Source organism: Amphiura filiformis, chromosome 5, assembly GCF_039555335.1.
Source record: "Amphiura filiformis chromosome 5, Afil_fr2py, whole genome shotgun sequence".
NCBI classification, from domain to species: domain Eukaryota; kingdom Metazoa; phylum Echinodermata; class Ophiuroidea; order Amphilepidida; family Amphiuridae; genus Amphiura; species Amphiura filiformis.
The window spans coordinates 33,509,676-33,525,327 of record NC_092632.1 but is presented as its reverse complement, the minus strand read 5'-3'; the positions used below and the strand labels follow the sequence as shown (position 1 = coordinate 33,525,327).

At 37.0% G+C, this 15,652-nt stretch overlaps 1 protein-coding gene across 1 annotated transcript; it reads left to right on the top strand.

Moving 5' to 3' along the window:
• Positions 1-105: 105 nt before the first annotated feature.
• On the top strand, positions 106-7,980 carry LOC140153009 (uncharacterized). The gene is made up of 4 exons (XM_072175583.1): positions 106-374; positions 5,714-5,774; positions 6,735-6,838; positions 7,766-7,980. The coding sequence occupies exons 1-4, from the start codon at positions 204-206 to the stop codon at positions 7,910-7,912; spliced, it is 483 nt and encodes a 160-aa protein (XP_072031684.1). The 5' UTR covers positions 106-203; the 3' UTR covers positions 7,913-7,980.
• The last annotated feature ends 7,672 nt before the right edge of the window (positions 7,981-15,652 follow it).

The window sequence follows — 15,652 nt, the reverse complement described above, 5'->3', positions numbered from 1 at the left end:
TGTATATCCTCGTATATGGTCAAATTATACGTGGTTTAACCTGTTAAAGAAACCTCTTCTCGATTGGTCGCAGAACAAAATCTGTAACGTTTCTGACCAATCACGGCCTATTTTACATTTTACTGTCATTTACGACTTCAGGGTCAGTGTAGGTCAAAGTACAAAGGTCGTAGTCGTGATCAACAATCTTGGATTTCTCGAAGATGAAGTTTCTTAAAACTCTGGGTTTATTAGTTTTCGTTTGCTTTCATTATGTTGAAAGTGACGGAGGAGATGGGGATTTAAAAGACGAACCAAAACTAAAGCTCAATGAGAAAAAGGCCCCTCTGAGAGCTTTCACAGCTGCAGAGTTGGCGATATATGACGGATCCAATGTAAGTTCATGATTGATTGACTGACTACTGAGTTCATGACTGGTTCTTCATCCAGAAGTGACTGTGAGTTCATAACACATCCATACAAGCGGTTAAAGACAGCATTGCATCCTATTATTATTGCATTGGATTATAGGGGATTATCTGACTACCACAACATTTTCTGTCAAGTCCAAGGACTGTTTAGTCTACTTATTCTTTCCTGGATTGTCATTTAAAATTAAATTGCTTTTAATGGTTTTTTTTCATGTTTGTAATTTATGGCAATTGAAATAAATATTATTATTATATTATTATTATTATTGCTAAGTGAAGGTATGACGAAATTACTGTCGGAACATTGGGCCATTTTCTCTGATATAAGACTTGCCAGGCATAGCCTATAGGAGTGCAGGGGGACTTGATAATTTTTGTGCCCCCCTGTCAATTTTTTGTTTTCACTGTACGGTAATTTAATCTAATTTTTGTTGAATATTATGTATGTTATCATTTTCAACACATCTGTGAAATTTTGTATGAAAATTCAATAAGGTGGTAAAAAAGTTTTTTTGCCATTTTTCGGCCATTTTGGGCCCATTTTAGGCAAAAACAATGATTTTCCCAAGCGATAACAAAAAAGTGCTTTCTCCCAGCAAATAAGTAAACTGGAATTGTTATGTGAAAAGGATGAAAGTTTTTGTCAAACCATGTTTCCCTTTTGTCAGAAGATGAATTTTGGGTCAAAACAGAATTTTTTCCCAAAATTGCCCCTTTTTGACCCCTTTTTTGACCAAAGCGGTGATTTTCACCAAGGCATATCTCACAGAAAAAAAATATTCAAAAGTGAAGTCAATGTTGCATTCTGCTTCCTAAAGCATTGAATCTGTTGTCAATGCAAACTAGAGCATCTGAAACAGATTAATTTTGGTTTTATTCATCATTTTCTCCAAAAATTGAGTAAACGGGAGCGGTTAGTAAACGGGAGTATTTAGTAAACGGGAGTAAACGGTGATGATAATCTTGCTGTCTTGGTGTAGATTATTCATCCAGTAATAATCAGATGTTGATAATCATGTTAGCTCCTGTCATGTAAGAAGCTAAACTTTTATTTAAGTGAATATCCAGATCTGTGATAATGTTGTTATACTCACTCAATCCCTCAGATTTATTTTGCAAATCTGTCACCCAATGACCCTCTTTTTTCACCAGCTTACACCCAATGACCCCCTTTTTTAAAAAAGAAATTTACACCAAATCTGCAAATATTTAGCGCTTTGCCGCGCATTGTGAACAAATTTAACATTTTGTAGCAATTTCAGTTTCAAAAGGCAAATTTTCACAAAACGTTGCCAGAAAGTTATATTTAACGGTTAATGGCACTGAATTTTAGCGTTCTCACACATTTTCTTGAGGCCCCCACTGAATAACCCCTTTTTATACCATAATCGCCTTGATAGACCCCTAGTGTCATACTCTGGTAGGGACAGGTACGTTACTTTCATATTCGAGTGCCCCCTCCCCTCTCGGCGCACCCTCCATCAGACACCCTCCCTCCGCGTATTAAGAAGCTTGTTTTGGACATCCGATAACAACTATTATAGTGTCAAAGTGGTCGCGAAATAGCTTCAATTCGGTCTTTATTTTGAATTTTTTTTCAAATAGGGCCTACTCAGGGGGCCCCTAGGTATTAAGAAGTGCCCGTTTTTGCTTCTGTTTCGGACAGCTGTACACTTACGTTTTTGAGAACAACATTAGTGTCAAAATGGTGCTTCAATTGAGCCTTTATTTGGATTTTTTTTTTCAAATACTCAACCCCCCCCCCCTTGATACCCCCTGCGTATAAAGAAGTGTCCGTTTTGGCTTCTGTTTTGGACACCTGTACACTTTAAAGCAATGACAAAACAGAAATGGTCCCGAAATGGCTCCAATTAGGCCTAGGCCTTTATTTTGATCAAGTGTTCAATTCTGAGTGGACACCACCCCCCCCCTCCTCAGACCATCAGACAGCCCTCTGCGGCGTGCGCGACCTATAAACCCAGACGCAGATGCGTGTCAGGGTGCGTGACTCGCCACTAATCAGCGCATGCATTTGACGCGCAGTTTGGTCATTACCTGAGCTTCGCGCGGGTCCCCGCTAGTTGAGTAAACGGGAGCGGTTAGTAAACGGGAGTGTTTAGTAAACGGGAGTAAACGGTGATGATAATCTTGCTGTCTTGGTGTAGATTATTCATCCAGTAATAATCAGATGTTGATAATCATGTTAGCTCCTGTCATGTAAGAAGCTAAACTTTTATTTAAGTGAATATCCAGATCTGTGATAATGTTGTTATACTCACTCAATCCCTCAGATTTATTTTGCAAATCTGTCACCCAATGACCCCTTTTTTCACCAGCTTACACCCAATGATCCCCTTTTTTAAAAAGAAATTTACACCAAATCTGCAAATATTTTAGGCGCTCACAGATTGAACAAATTTAACATTTTGTAGCAATTTCAGTTTCAAAAGGCAAATTTTCACAAAACGTTGCCCAGAAAGTTATATTTAACGGTTAGTGGCACTGAATTTTAGCGTTCTCACACATTTTCTTGGAGGCCCCACTGAATAACCCCTTTTTTACCATAATCGCCTCGATAGACCCCTAGTGTCATACTCTGGTAGGGACAGGTACGTTACTTTCATATTCGAGTGCCCCCTCCCCTCTCGGCGCACCCTCCATCAGACACCCTCCCTCCGCGTATTGATAAGATTTTCTCCAAAAATGGTGTTTTCAGTGGCACAAAATGGCACAGATTTACATAGGGCTTTATTATCAAGTAAAATAAATAGCGCCCTCGCTCAGATGTGCCTGTCCCTAGCCTTGTTAATAAACAAGGAACACTTTTATGAGGTTTTGTGATACATGTAGTTAGAGGGGGCCTATCTCTCAGAACAACAAATAAAAAGAGGCCTCCTCCTTTTTCCAGGCATTATTGTCATACGCTAAAACAGCTCTAATTATGGGTATTTACACTAATTTTGCGATAAAAAATATCAAATAAAAAGGCCCCTCTACCTCCTTTTTTTCAAAAACCCGGACATGAAACATGTTTTTTATTTTACTTGGCCTAATATTAATCATGTTGATACATGGATATGTCCATGGTAGGTATTAATAGAAGGAGAATTCACAAACCCAGTTCCCTTTGTACTATGATCGTTATGAGTCGATACTGAGCAATCAGGTATGAATGGTGCACTATCGATTTGCTAAGCTTCTTTATCTATTGAGCTTAGCCGGTTATGAACCACCGTTATCGCGACTTCTAAGCAGAATGACATCATTTTTACCCACAAAGCATTGTGGCCGTGACCATAAACAAAGGAAAACAATTTACTTCCGGTAATTTTATAACGCCAATCATTCTTATGGCAAAGCTTGGCGGATCGTAGAAACAACTTTACCAGTCTTGGAAAACCTTTCCAAAACATGTTTTTAGCAATACAAACATACCTTTTATTTTTTTGAACAAGCTTTATTTTGTTCCAACATTCATGTTGTTATCGCAATTTCTGACGTAAAAGAGCTGAATGCAAAACCGGTGATGCAAACTCCAGTCTTCGCGTAGCACAAGCTTTTGATGTGCACGCTCGTGCACCCTCGCATATTAGCATTTTCAAGCAAGTTTGACAGTTTTTTACTGTGTGACGCTGACGCAATTCAGCATTTATTCAAGATGGCGAATTTCTTGAAAAACGTGATGTATTTTTCTTTAAAAAATGCCCCCATTTCACGAATTCTTTGCCACTTTCTACTCATCCAGGATCATCTTTTTATGTGACAGAAGTGATGTTGATTTTACGAAGGTGTGTGTTTTGCTTTTCCAATAATTTTTTTATTGTTTTTGAGACAAAAACTTCCTGGCAGAATAGCTGTTTTCACTTGTTTTCAAAAAGTTGTTTTAATTACCCCATAATTTGCCTCATTTATCAAAGACCTGCCCTACTTCCAATACATTAAACCTTGACTTCAAAGTGTTTGGCAACTGTTTAACCTTGATGCAAAAGTAAATTTTGATGCAAAAGTAATAATTTAGTCCCTAAACATGTATAGCGGGGATTACTCAAGAACTCTAGCTTTGAATTTGCACACGATAGTTACACATTCGATGCTAGAGTGGTTTGCTATGATTTGTCGGTCGGACAGCGGTGCAGTTTTTTGCACTGGAGATTATTTATTGTGTTAATATTGAAATTTGGATGAAAGTTATTTCGATGAGTCAACTTTATATTTTGAGCAAGATTTGCCTTTTTTGGACAGTCTAAAATTTTGCTGAAGTGTAATTTTAGCAACATTTTTGATGCAATCGCCTGTTGTGTTCGGTTGTGTTTACTTCTGAACTTTCCATTGCTCTACACTGTGTCATTCTTCAACAAATCTGACTAGATTTTGAATGCAATTGTCTCTAACCTAGAATGTGAAGCTATCAGTGAGCAAATTCTTGGCTAGACTTCTCGAGCAAAGCGAGGGTGGTCTAAAGCAGGGGTGAAATTAAGTGGGAGACAGGAGCCGTTTGGGCCCCAGAAACTCTGAAATGGTAATTGGAAATAGCCCCTGGTTCGTCCAAATCTTGGGGAACCAGGGGCCACTTTTTTTGCCAAAGTGGCCCCTGGTTCAAGTTCTCTTATTTTCACCCTTGGTCTAAAGGAAATGATCGCCCGTTTTTTCGGTCAGACAGCGGTGCAGTTTTTTGCACTGGAGGTTATTCTGTTAATGTTGAAATTTGGATTTAAAGGTTATTTCTATGAGTTAAAATCTGTATCTCTTTGGCCAGTCTAAAATAGTAACATTTTTGATGCAATCGTCTGTTGTGGTCGGCTCTGTTTACTTCTGGACTTCCATTTTTTTACACGGTGCCATGCTTGAACAGTGAATCCGACTAGATTTGGAATGCAATGGTGTCTAGCCTAGAGTGTGAAGCTATCGGTGAGCAAATTCTTGGCTAGACTTCTCCAGCAAGGGGAAACAATTAAAAGACACACTAGACTACGCAGATGGGGACAAAAACAACAAATGTGGGCATAGTAGATAAGCTGTTGCGATGTTCAAAGGAACATTGACATTGAAATAAAAACATTGAATATATTGTTTTTGCAGCAGCCGGAATGGAATATGAATATGTTCACTGATGTAAGATGGTGCAAGACCATGAAGTGCCTTATATGTGAGCAAAAGGCATTACCATACTTTACTTTTAAGGCACTGACCAATAGAGTGGCTGCAGCCACGGACATGTTATTAGAGTAGAGAGCATAGCAATTTGACTGAGTCAGTTTTAAAATTATATAATTATGTAATTGTTTGTACTTGTTTCTTTCTAGCCTGACCTACCAATTTATCTGTCTATTAAAGGAGCTGTATTTGATGTAACTGAAGGAAAAGGTAATTGGCAATTTTGAATGATTGTTGCAAGTTCTAGTACATATAAAAGGGTTACGTTGGGAAAGCCTGATCAAATCACCATCACAAGTAGCAAGTAACATACAAAAAAGGGCGATGGCTAATCTACTTTAAAAAAAATAAAAATGGTAACAAAATTGCAGTTTGTACATGTTCTTTCAGGCATATTAAACTTAAACCCTAACACTAAACATGGTTTTTGGCTATTGGAAAGGAAAGAAGGAACAAAAAAAGAGAGAAGATGAACAAAGTAGTTACTTGGCACCCCCAGGATTCGAACCTTAGACCCCTCGGGTGCCCCACACAAGATCACAGACTTGTAGCCACATGGGTTTCGCTTGCCCGGCCAGTGATTTTTTTAGTATATATGACTCGAACCTTAGACCTCTCGGGTGCCCCACACAAGATCACCAACTTGTTGCCACAGGGGTTTTACTTGCCCGGCCAGCGATTCCCTGAGTATATATGACTTTGATGAGAATCATTGGATTATATCTTTTTTATCTCCTTTTACATGATAACTATGATCAGTGTTTGAAATAAGGACTTATCCTCTTGTCCTCTTTTTCAAAAATCACTGGGGACAACCAAATTGAACATTGTACTTATCCCCTGGACAACCACTATATTTTACCTCCAAAAATATGACACATTTTGGGGACAAACAAAATGTCTTGAGGACATGCAGAATTTATGCTTTAGGTGTCCTCGGGCAACCTCCATATTTTCCTTATTTCGGACACTGACTATGATGTAACTAATGTATAACTTATGTCAAATGTATTTACAAGAATCTACTTAGATTGTCGCAAATATCTGGCAGGAGAATCTTTATGAGAAAGGATTCTTGGACTCTCATCGAATTTCTGACCTTGGAAATCACTAGCACTTGTCAGTTTTTCTATTTACTGATCTGTACATATCCTTTTTTGTTCAAATCAGATTATTATGGCAAAGGAGCTTCTTACAATGCATTGGCTGGCAAGGATTGTACCAGAGCAGTGGCTAAATGGTCATTGAAGGAAGAAGACATGACATCAGATGTGGTAAGGAACTGTTCCTAAAGTGATGTCAGTTCACAATGTGAAGTGGTCGCACTTGAACTCAGAACCAAGCTAAGAAATTGAGGGAATTGGGGCCAGGATAAAATGTGACACTGATTCACTAAATCTTTTTTTACTCTAACCAAGATATTTCTAATGTTCATTGGCTAACAAAAGGCTTTAAATAATTGTCCTCCTCCTTCTGATCAGTGTACTGCAAAACAAGTATAACTATTGAGTTCATCAACAGGGTTAACAAATGCAAAGGGTCATTTGTGAGATTGAACATGATAATCTAACAGGTTTTGCCTTCATACCAATTTATGTCAACCCCAGAATGTGGCAATTGCAGTCCAAATTGAGATGTGGAAACCATGGAATTGCTTGATCTGATTCACTCATATCAAAGAAGGACAATGTTTTGAAAATGGAGTATTATTATTATTACTGGCTTTCTCAGTACCTTACTTGTTCACAAGGTCTGTAGGGGTAATAGTATTTAACTATTTTACTATCGGCGAGAAATTAACGTCAATGCATTAAGGTAGCTTTTTTCGCGTCCGCAACCCTGGGGTCCGCAACTATGCAGCATCTACAAGTGTTCTGATGCCTCTGACTCACCAAGAGTAAATGTCACATGGTTTGATCCAATCAGATCAAAGTCAGCAATTATGAAATAGCGATACAAATGAGCAAAAATAAGGGGCAAAAAAACAATAAAAAACATAAGAAAATGGACATATAAAAAGTTCATAACTTTGCAACCAAGTATGCTAGGGATAAATTCAACATCAGTAATTAAGCCCATATATCAAATCATATGTATCATTTGTCTCATTTAAATTTCACTCTCAACATGTAATACGGTATATTGAATACAGTTTAAAACTTTGCAATCATTGTGTCTTGTTATCTTTATCTCTTTTACAGACTGGATTAACAGATGCAGAAGTAAAAAGTCTAGACGAAATCTTTAATGATGTCTACAAAGCAAAATATCCAATTGTTGGACACATGGCTTTCAGTATAGTAACGCGTGATGATGCTATTCCTTTACATAGAGATGGTGAACTATGACCTCCAGTAGCACATTCTCTTGAGTTGCCAAATATGATATGGGAACAAGCTTTGATGCACTCACCCCTTGCCTATGAAGGCCACTCAAAGATATTAGGCCCAAAGAATGACAAATTGCCCTGTGTGTATGATTCTATGGCAACTCCACCATCTTGGTTTGTCATACATGGAGACCGAAATAGTGTACCTCCTGCATTTATCAGCAGCACAAGCCTGATATGGAGCCATTACTTTTGTCTTTAAGCTTGAGCATTACAAAGGGTTGCGTGCATACAGTCTTTGGCACATGTTACACACAGATCACAAAATGAGCACACTACTTAAATCTACATTTACCAGGCAAATGGCTAAATAATCTGGAGGTGTATTATTTTAACCTCCATGAGCGACATGCAAATATGGCAGAGTTAGACTCTTTGGAGCTAATTTCTTTGAGGTCAATACATCTCGTCGATACCCTTTTTAGTTCTCAGTATATAAAAGTTATTTTATGTTTTTATACTGTACAGGTTGTATCAAAATGATTTGTTACCCATTAAGTTGTGATATTTATTGAAAAGCCTGCTTCTCCAAATGCAATATTTATAGATCATCATAAAATGACCTGTCATAATATTAATCTACAAATTAGGTGGGTCGTATGTTGCATAAGCACTAGAAATTTTTGGGTAGCAATCATTTTGATACAGCCTGTGGTGGAGGTCGGCTATCTTAGTTTTAATTATAATATTTGAATCTGATGACTTTTTTAAAGCAAGATGATTATTACATGTATTTGAAGCTCTGTTTTGCATCCTTTCACTGCCAATATTTGATGTTAGGCTTTAAAAAAAACAAGTTTGTTTCCTGCAGGTGGCCTGAAAACCAAAATGCAAAATTCACTGTTTTTTTTTTTTTCAAAGTCAGGATTTATGGTATGCCTCAAATCACAATAATATTTAATGTTAAATCAGTGCAGAGTATGAAAATAAAAGATTTAGGAAAACTATAGATTAATTTTCGTGTTGTATTTATTGATTTCATATAGGTTGTAAAAAGGAAATGTACAAGAAAATTGTTGGCATTCATTTTTTTTGCATGAAGATATAATTTTTTACAGGATTTCTCAAATAAAAAACAAAACAAAATAGGAAATACTAGTGGCCTAAGGGAAACAGTCTTGTCTTGTTTTTTTAAGCCTATACAGTATTTATGATCGGTTTGATAATTTGAAAGATAACCAATGAATATAATTTTTATTTCTCATTGTTTTTATACCAATCAAATTGTATTCCCAATGGCATTTTTGTTATTACAATAATTATGCCATGCCATTAAAATTAACCATTTAAGTTATTAAGTAGGTGGAATGTTCAAATATTCTAGTTTGACTCTCCCCTAGATTCAATGTAATGTAATCTGATTAATATCGAATGGTGCAATGAAAACCCTGATACACATGTATATGTCTGGTTCTGTCACACATGTATGAATGAGGTAGCAGGGCTCAAAGAATATGTTACGATTTCTACTGGTTTTGTCTAAACTACCCCCGTAAAATTTGCAACACTCAATGGATGGGGCGATCTTTCCTAAGAAAAGTGGATAAAATAGCTCCCATGAAAATATGAATTCTTTGAGGCTTGGACAGTAGCACTAACACAGTAAATACTGTATGCGCTAAACTGAGGTCAACATCTTGGTTCGCTGCGCAAACATTATTAATGAAACGATTATGGGGACACATGGGAAATTTATGCACTCAATTATGACATGATCTTGCTATGAACTGGCCTAGTGATGTTGTAATTCACAGTTGATGGCATGGTTATATTAAATATGCAGATGACATGGAGCAGACAAATGCTACACATGTTGTAATGTGATTTTAATGCAATCATAATTGACCAGTCCAGGGTATCGCTTGTGTGATCCTAGTCACAGTGACTATAAGTCACAGACTTGTAATGCCTGATGATAAAAAGTATCTTAAGTATAAAATTAATGATATTGGTAGTATTTTAAATTGGAAAGTAGAGAGAGAGAGAATATACACCAATCCGATTTACGCCATTACTCGGTGTCCCCGACGTAAAACTGTGGTGTCACAAGGTCGGGGGTTTTTGTACATTGTACACAACAGTGATTTTCAATACACGAACATGATATGATTGAACAAATTATATCTCCGCAGACTGGTACATCGGTGGTTCCGTCAATAGAGGGCCAAATACAGTAAACGCTTCTCGGATTGGTGTATAGGGAAAGAACATTGTATGAAATACATGTATCAAGTTAAGTAACATTCATAAGGTATTCAAGATAATAGTGATAGTCTTTCATTAAATTAGGAAGCCAGTTGTGTCTTATATTTTTAATATTAATAGCTTGTAATACGCGGAGTTAGGGTTTCTCTACCGGAAGTCAATTTGTGCCGAAATTCCTTCCCACAATGCAATATGCGTGTTGCATAACAAAGAATATTGATTAACCTCTGAACTGTATCTATTGTTATGCAAAATGCTTATTGCATTGTGGGAAGGAATTTCGACACAAATTGACTTCCGGTAGAGAAAATCTAAAACCGCAATCCGCATATAAGGTACTTATAAGAGAGAAGATTTCTGTTCTGAATTGCCCTAGTGTGTTTACAAGGACCCTGTTTACACTCATTTGATTTTGACTACTTGGCTATCGAATTCAGTGAAATTCAGTACCAATAGTGGCAGGTATTTGATTACAACTTTCAAAGTTGCTATCATATGTTACTAATGAGCATCATTAGAATGACCCTCTTTTTCAAATCTTTCTTTAACGGAAAGACATTTGAGAGTAAGGTAACATATCTGTTCCTGTATATGGTAGTGCCTCCAATTTGAATAGGACACATTAAGCCCCAATCCTTTAAAAGGATCAGTGTCAGACCAGTCCACAGAATAGAAATCTTTGCTCTCCAGATCACATGGCTTCAAGTGATTATGATGTATTATGCACAGTACTAATTCATAGATTAAATATTCATGTTTTATAAATGTATTTTTACAGTCATATTCCTCACAATTATATTTGTATTGTTGTATGTTTTACATGTACATGTATCTAAAGCAGGGGTTTTAACCATTTAGTAAACACAACCCTATTTACTCCATTTTTCAAATCACTATCGTAAAGAAATTGTTTTGTACTTGCAAATTGCAATCATGCAAAATCTTGTCCGGCATGTTGAGCTTGTGACTCACATTTTGAGCTTGCCCCCACTTTGAGTTTTTGACCCCATATTTTGAGTTTTCATATTTTGACCCCATATTTTGAGTTTTCGACCCCATATTTTGAGTTTTTGACCCCATATTTTGAGTTTTTGACCCCATATTTTGAGCTTGTGATTCCATTTGGGATTATGACCAGGTTAGGAACTCCTGTTTTAGAGCATTTAGATGTTGTTGTTTTTGTTTGTTGTTGTTTTGTTTTTTATCAATTTCAGAACAAAATTGAAAATAATAAACATATTGCAATTTACTCTTATGTTTGACACACATGCTTTTTGAAGTCAATAATTTTGTTTTACATAATGAAAATTCAGTTTGTGTTTACAATTTAAGGTACAGGTGATTTTCAGGGTATTTCAGTATTTTTATGTCTCCACTGTGAGGCAAACTCTGGCTACTTTTTTTTGGTGTAATTGGGTAGCATTTTGGCCTTTTGGTATATCAATAACCCATTTTTTTTTTTTTATTTTGGTATATGGATGGGTGCTTTTTTTTCAAAATAATTTTGAAAATATCCCAATTTTGCCTCAATCTAGTCAAAATTTATGAAATGTGCCCAAAATTGGGGGAACAATTTGTAAAAACTTGGATAGTTTGGGTTAAATTTGGCCAAACATTTGGACTTTTAGTATATTGATGGGTCTACTTTCAAATTCTTCAGCAGCACACCCCTGAAACCAAATTTGAGTAACCAATGGGTGAAGGGGTGGAGGAAAGGGGTCATGAATATGTCAAGTGACCAGAGTCAATTTTATAATCCCCCATCTTGGGTTGAAAGGTTTTATGACCCCCTGAAACTGAAATTTAAACATATTTTCCTGCAGTGAAATAAAATTGTGGCAAATTATAGATTGCAGAGCTAAGAAAATTGTCAAAATGTGAGCTAAAGAGCTGCAATTTTTGGAGTGAAGCAAAAAGAACTGCATGGAGCATTCCAAATCTGCAGGTCTTTGGCGAACCTTAAATCGCTGCACATACCAGTACCGGGGATACCAGTGCCACTTTTACAGGTAAGTTGCCCCACAGCCCCCATACGTTCCACATTGGAAGACCCAAAAAACAAATACCCAAACGGTCAAGAAATGTGTTATATACTATATATGGGCTAAAACTGAAAGAAAAAGCTAAAAAAGAGGAATTCAGCTTAAAAGAGTACACCCCTGAATTTACCAGAATGTAATTTAAATTTCACTAAACGTTTTGCTAGGAAAGTTTTTGTACATAAACATTGTAGCCAGAGGTTTCCAGTGGTATAAAAATCTCAAATTTTTTGCAGAAAAGTCTGGGGGATGATGCTGTGGATTACAAAATGCCTGGGGGCACTTAACACAAATGACCATACGGGTATGCACCCCGGAAAGACCCCCCTTTTAAATTTCGCAGCTCTGAAAGACCCTATATTCGACCAAAATAGAGCTCCGAAAGACCCTTGATTTTGATCATTTCAGCCCTAAAGACCCCAAAATTGCTCATTCCTCATATTTCTGTTTTTTCAGGCGCTTTTCAACCAAAAATCCAAGAAAGGCCCTGAGAGAAAGACCCTTGATTTTGACTGTTCGCAGTTCCAAAAGTCCCCATTTTACTTGTTTGCAGCCCGGTTCGCAGCATCACCCCCTTTTAGGGGCTGTGTAATAAATTATGAGCCCTGGGGGAGGGTAAAATTTGGGGGGGCAAGCAAATTTTGGCAAGACGAGAGGGGGGCAAGCGATTTTTGGTTTAGGAAAAATGGAAACGCTTAAATATTAAATTTTCCTGCTCGCTGCGCTCGCAACATGTAGGCCTAGGCTTATATAGACCATTTAAAGATTTTGGCGAGCTATCTAGAAATTTTAACCCGGGGAGGCTCATAATTATTGCACAGCCCCTTACGCCGTCAGCTCCCACCACTCCGGACCAAAGGCCCACCACCTCAAAATTCCGGGAACATACCCACCAAAAATTTTTGATGTGCCCCCGGAAATGCCATTTGAAGCAATAACAAAAAAAACTCCCTATCTCCTCAAAGTTTTAGGCCTACTCCCCATTCCAGAAAAATACAACTAATTTTTTTGGATTAAAAAAATATTATCCTGTTTTGCAAGATGAAACATGTATACGGTAAAATCCTAATCCTTTAGTTAGTCCTAACTGGCAATGAAAATAAAGTTTCAATAACAGTGGTCAATTTTTGGAAATAAGGGCCAAAAACATGCATTTTGACGGCGTTTTTCGACCTTTTTCGTATCATGCCCCAAGACTAATTTCAAGTTATGCATTCTAATTTTTGGAAAACACATTTTACAATCTTTTTCATAACCAATTAGCAAAAACAACATATAATATTAAAATTATGAGCTAACTCAAGATTTTGAATGCTTAGACTTGTGTCAAGTCTTACAATTTTGTGACTACAAATTAGTCCTGTATTTTGTTTCTGGAATGGGCCGGGGAATGGGGCCTGGGTGGGGAGTAGGCCTATATATGTGGCCTCGATTTTTGTGGTGAACTTTTAAATATTGTATAAAAAGCTGAAAGTTGTAGGCCTATTACAATGTGGCAAAATAATAATATGCCTAATAATAACTAACAATAAAACAAAAAACATTGTTGCCTGAAAACCAAAATACCAAAGTTAAATTGCCGTAAAAAATTGGCTAGAAAATGTTTTTCCTGGTTTTTCTCACCCCCCCAAAAAAAAACCCAAGTGCGGTAAAATTGCTCAAGAAATCATGCTATAAAATATTCTGTGATTTTAATATTTTTGATTACCAGGCCATTTGCAAATGGTGTCATGTCAGTGCGAAGTATAGCTAAGTATACACAATTCTGTACACGTGTGATTTTAATGCATGTGTGGCACAAACTTTGCAGCAGGTTGAGCATGTTGAGTTAGTAGCAGCAGCAGGTTAACACGAACAGAATTGTTTCCGGTTTTTGCCATGCTGGCACTTGGCAATTACGTCTTGCGCGATACCTCCCTCTGCATGGTGAGCGCATAGCGTGCACAGCAAAATTGCAGAAATCACCGAACTGTTGCCATTTGGCGTAAAAGGGACGGGAAAAGGGAGTGTTCAGAAATAACTTGGTTGGGGCTGGCTAGGAGTCATAAAATTTCTGAATAGGGGAGGGGTGGTTAAAGATACTCCACACTGTCAGAGATATAATTATGTAGTGCTAATAATGGTCTTGCTTGTCTTGAGCTATGTGTCAGTAACTTCTGGTCTGATCACTAAAAATCTTCAATATTTTTGTTCTTCTCTACTGTTACATTTTACAATGATACATGTACAGATTATTATCACTATGTTGTCACCATTTAAATTATGCTAGGGTCGGTCAATAAGTTTGTAGAACAAGGTAGGGCCTACTTAAAAGAGTACTTACCAAATTCTTTTGATCTCACTCCTGAACTCGCTCTTGATATTATGAAGGCATGACTTAAAATTCTGAAATAGGTTTCGCTATTAATTGGAAGCCATGCCTGGCCCACAATAAGCCAAATCGGCATTGGAAGTTTGCAATGCATTGTAGGACAGTTTTGCAGTTTTGGGACACTTTGTCCTTTGACCTTTCAGAAAATTCTGAAATATTGGGTTTTTATATATGTACAAAATATAAGCTAAAATGTTCTACAATAATTAAAACAAATATAAACAATATAAGTATTTTATAAAATAATTATTTAGTATTTTTATTGATCAACATTACGACAATAATAAGAAAATTAATAATAATTATGTCAATATTCCCGATATGTCAGAGGTCAAAGTGTCCCAAAACTGCTCTCAAAACTGGAAGTTAGAATGGCGATTGGGCTTATGGTTATCTGACCCCTCTGTCGTGAATGGCATCATGACAAACCGTATAAGAATAGAGTAGGCCTACATGACACAATCCGTGAACAGTCCCATGCATTTCTACCACCAACCTTCTTCATTTGATGGCTTGCCTCTGATTTAGTGACCCGAGTGCTAGTGATGATCTTCTTAAGGGTGGGAGATCCAGGTGTATGGACTCATAGTAATGTATGTCTTATCACCTTTTGCTACTATACAGATGAAAATTGTCTCGGTCCTCCTAGAGGTGTGGACTGTGGACCTGATTTAATGCATGGACCCCCATTCCAAATGTTAATGGATATGTTGAAAACACTTAACATCGGAGATGTCATATTTTGTGATCTTTTATGGCTATCTCATCTTTCTATTTGGTTCTTTATGCCTACCAGCAAGTCTCATTTGGACGTTGATCTTCAAGGACTCATTCCATCCTCGAACTCGAAGGACCATTTTGTTGCTGTTGAATTGCAATGACTTCATCACCATTTACAGGCAGCATGTACTAGTACATTGAGTTATTACCTCCGTCGGGTCTAGTACTGGTATATTCAAGGAGGTTGGGCTTCATCCACTGGGTGTCCTATAAAAAAAAAAAAAAAAAATCGAATATTTTTTGCAGTAATGTTTTGAAGGAACAAATTTTAAATTAGATCAAATTCATTACATGTAGGGCCTAT

Bases quoted from the DNA above. Each gene is read 5' to 3' on its own strand.
- LOC140153009 (XM_072175583.1), top strand. From the start codon at position 204: ATGAAGTTTCTTAAAACTCTGGGTTTATTAGTTTTCGTTTGCTTTCAT. The intron at 375-5,713 runs GTAAGTTCATGA...GTTTCTTTCTAG, and splicing joins CGATATATGACGGATCCAAT to CCTGACCTACCAATTTATCT. The intron at 5,775-6,734 runs GTAATTGGCAAT...TGTTCAAATCAG, and splicing joins TGATGTAACTGAAGGAAAAG to ATTATTATGGCAAAGGAGCT.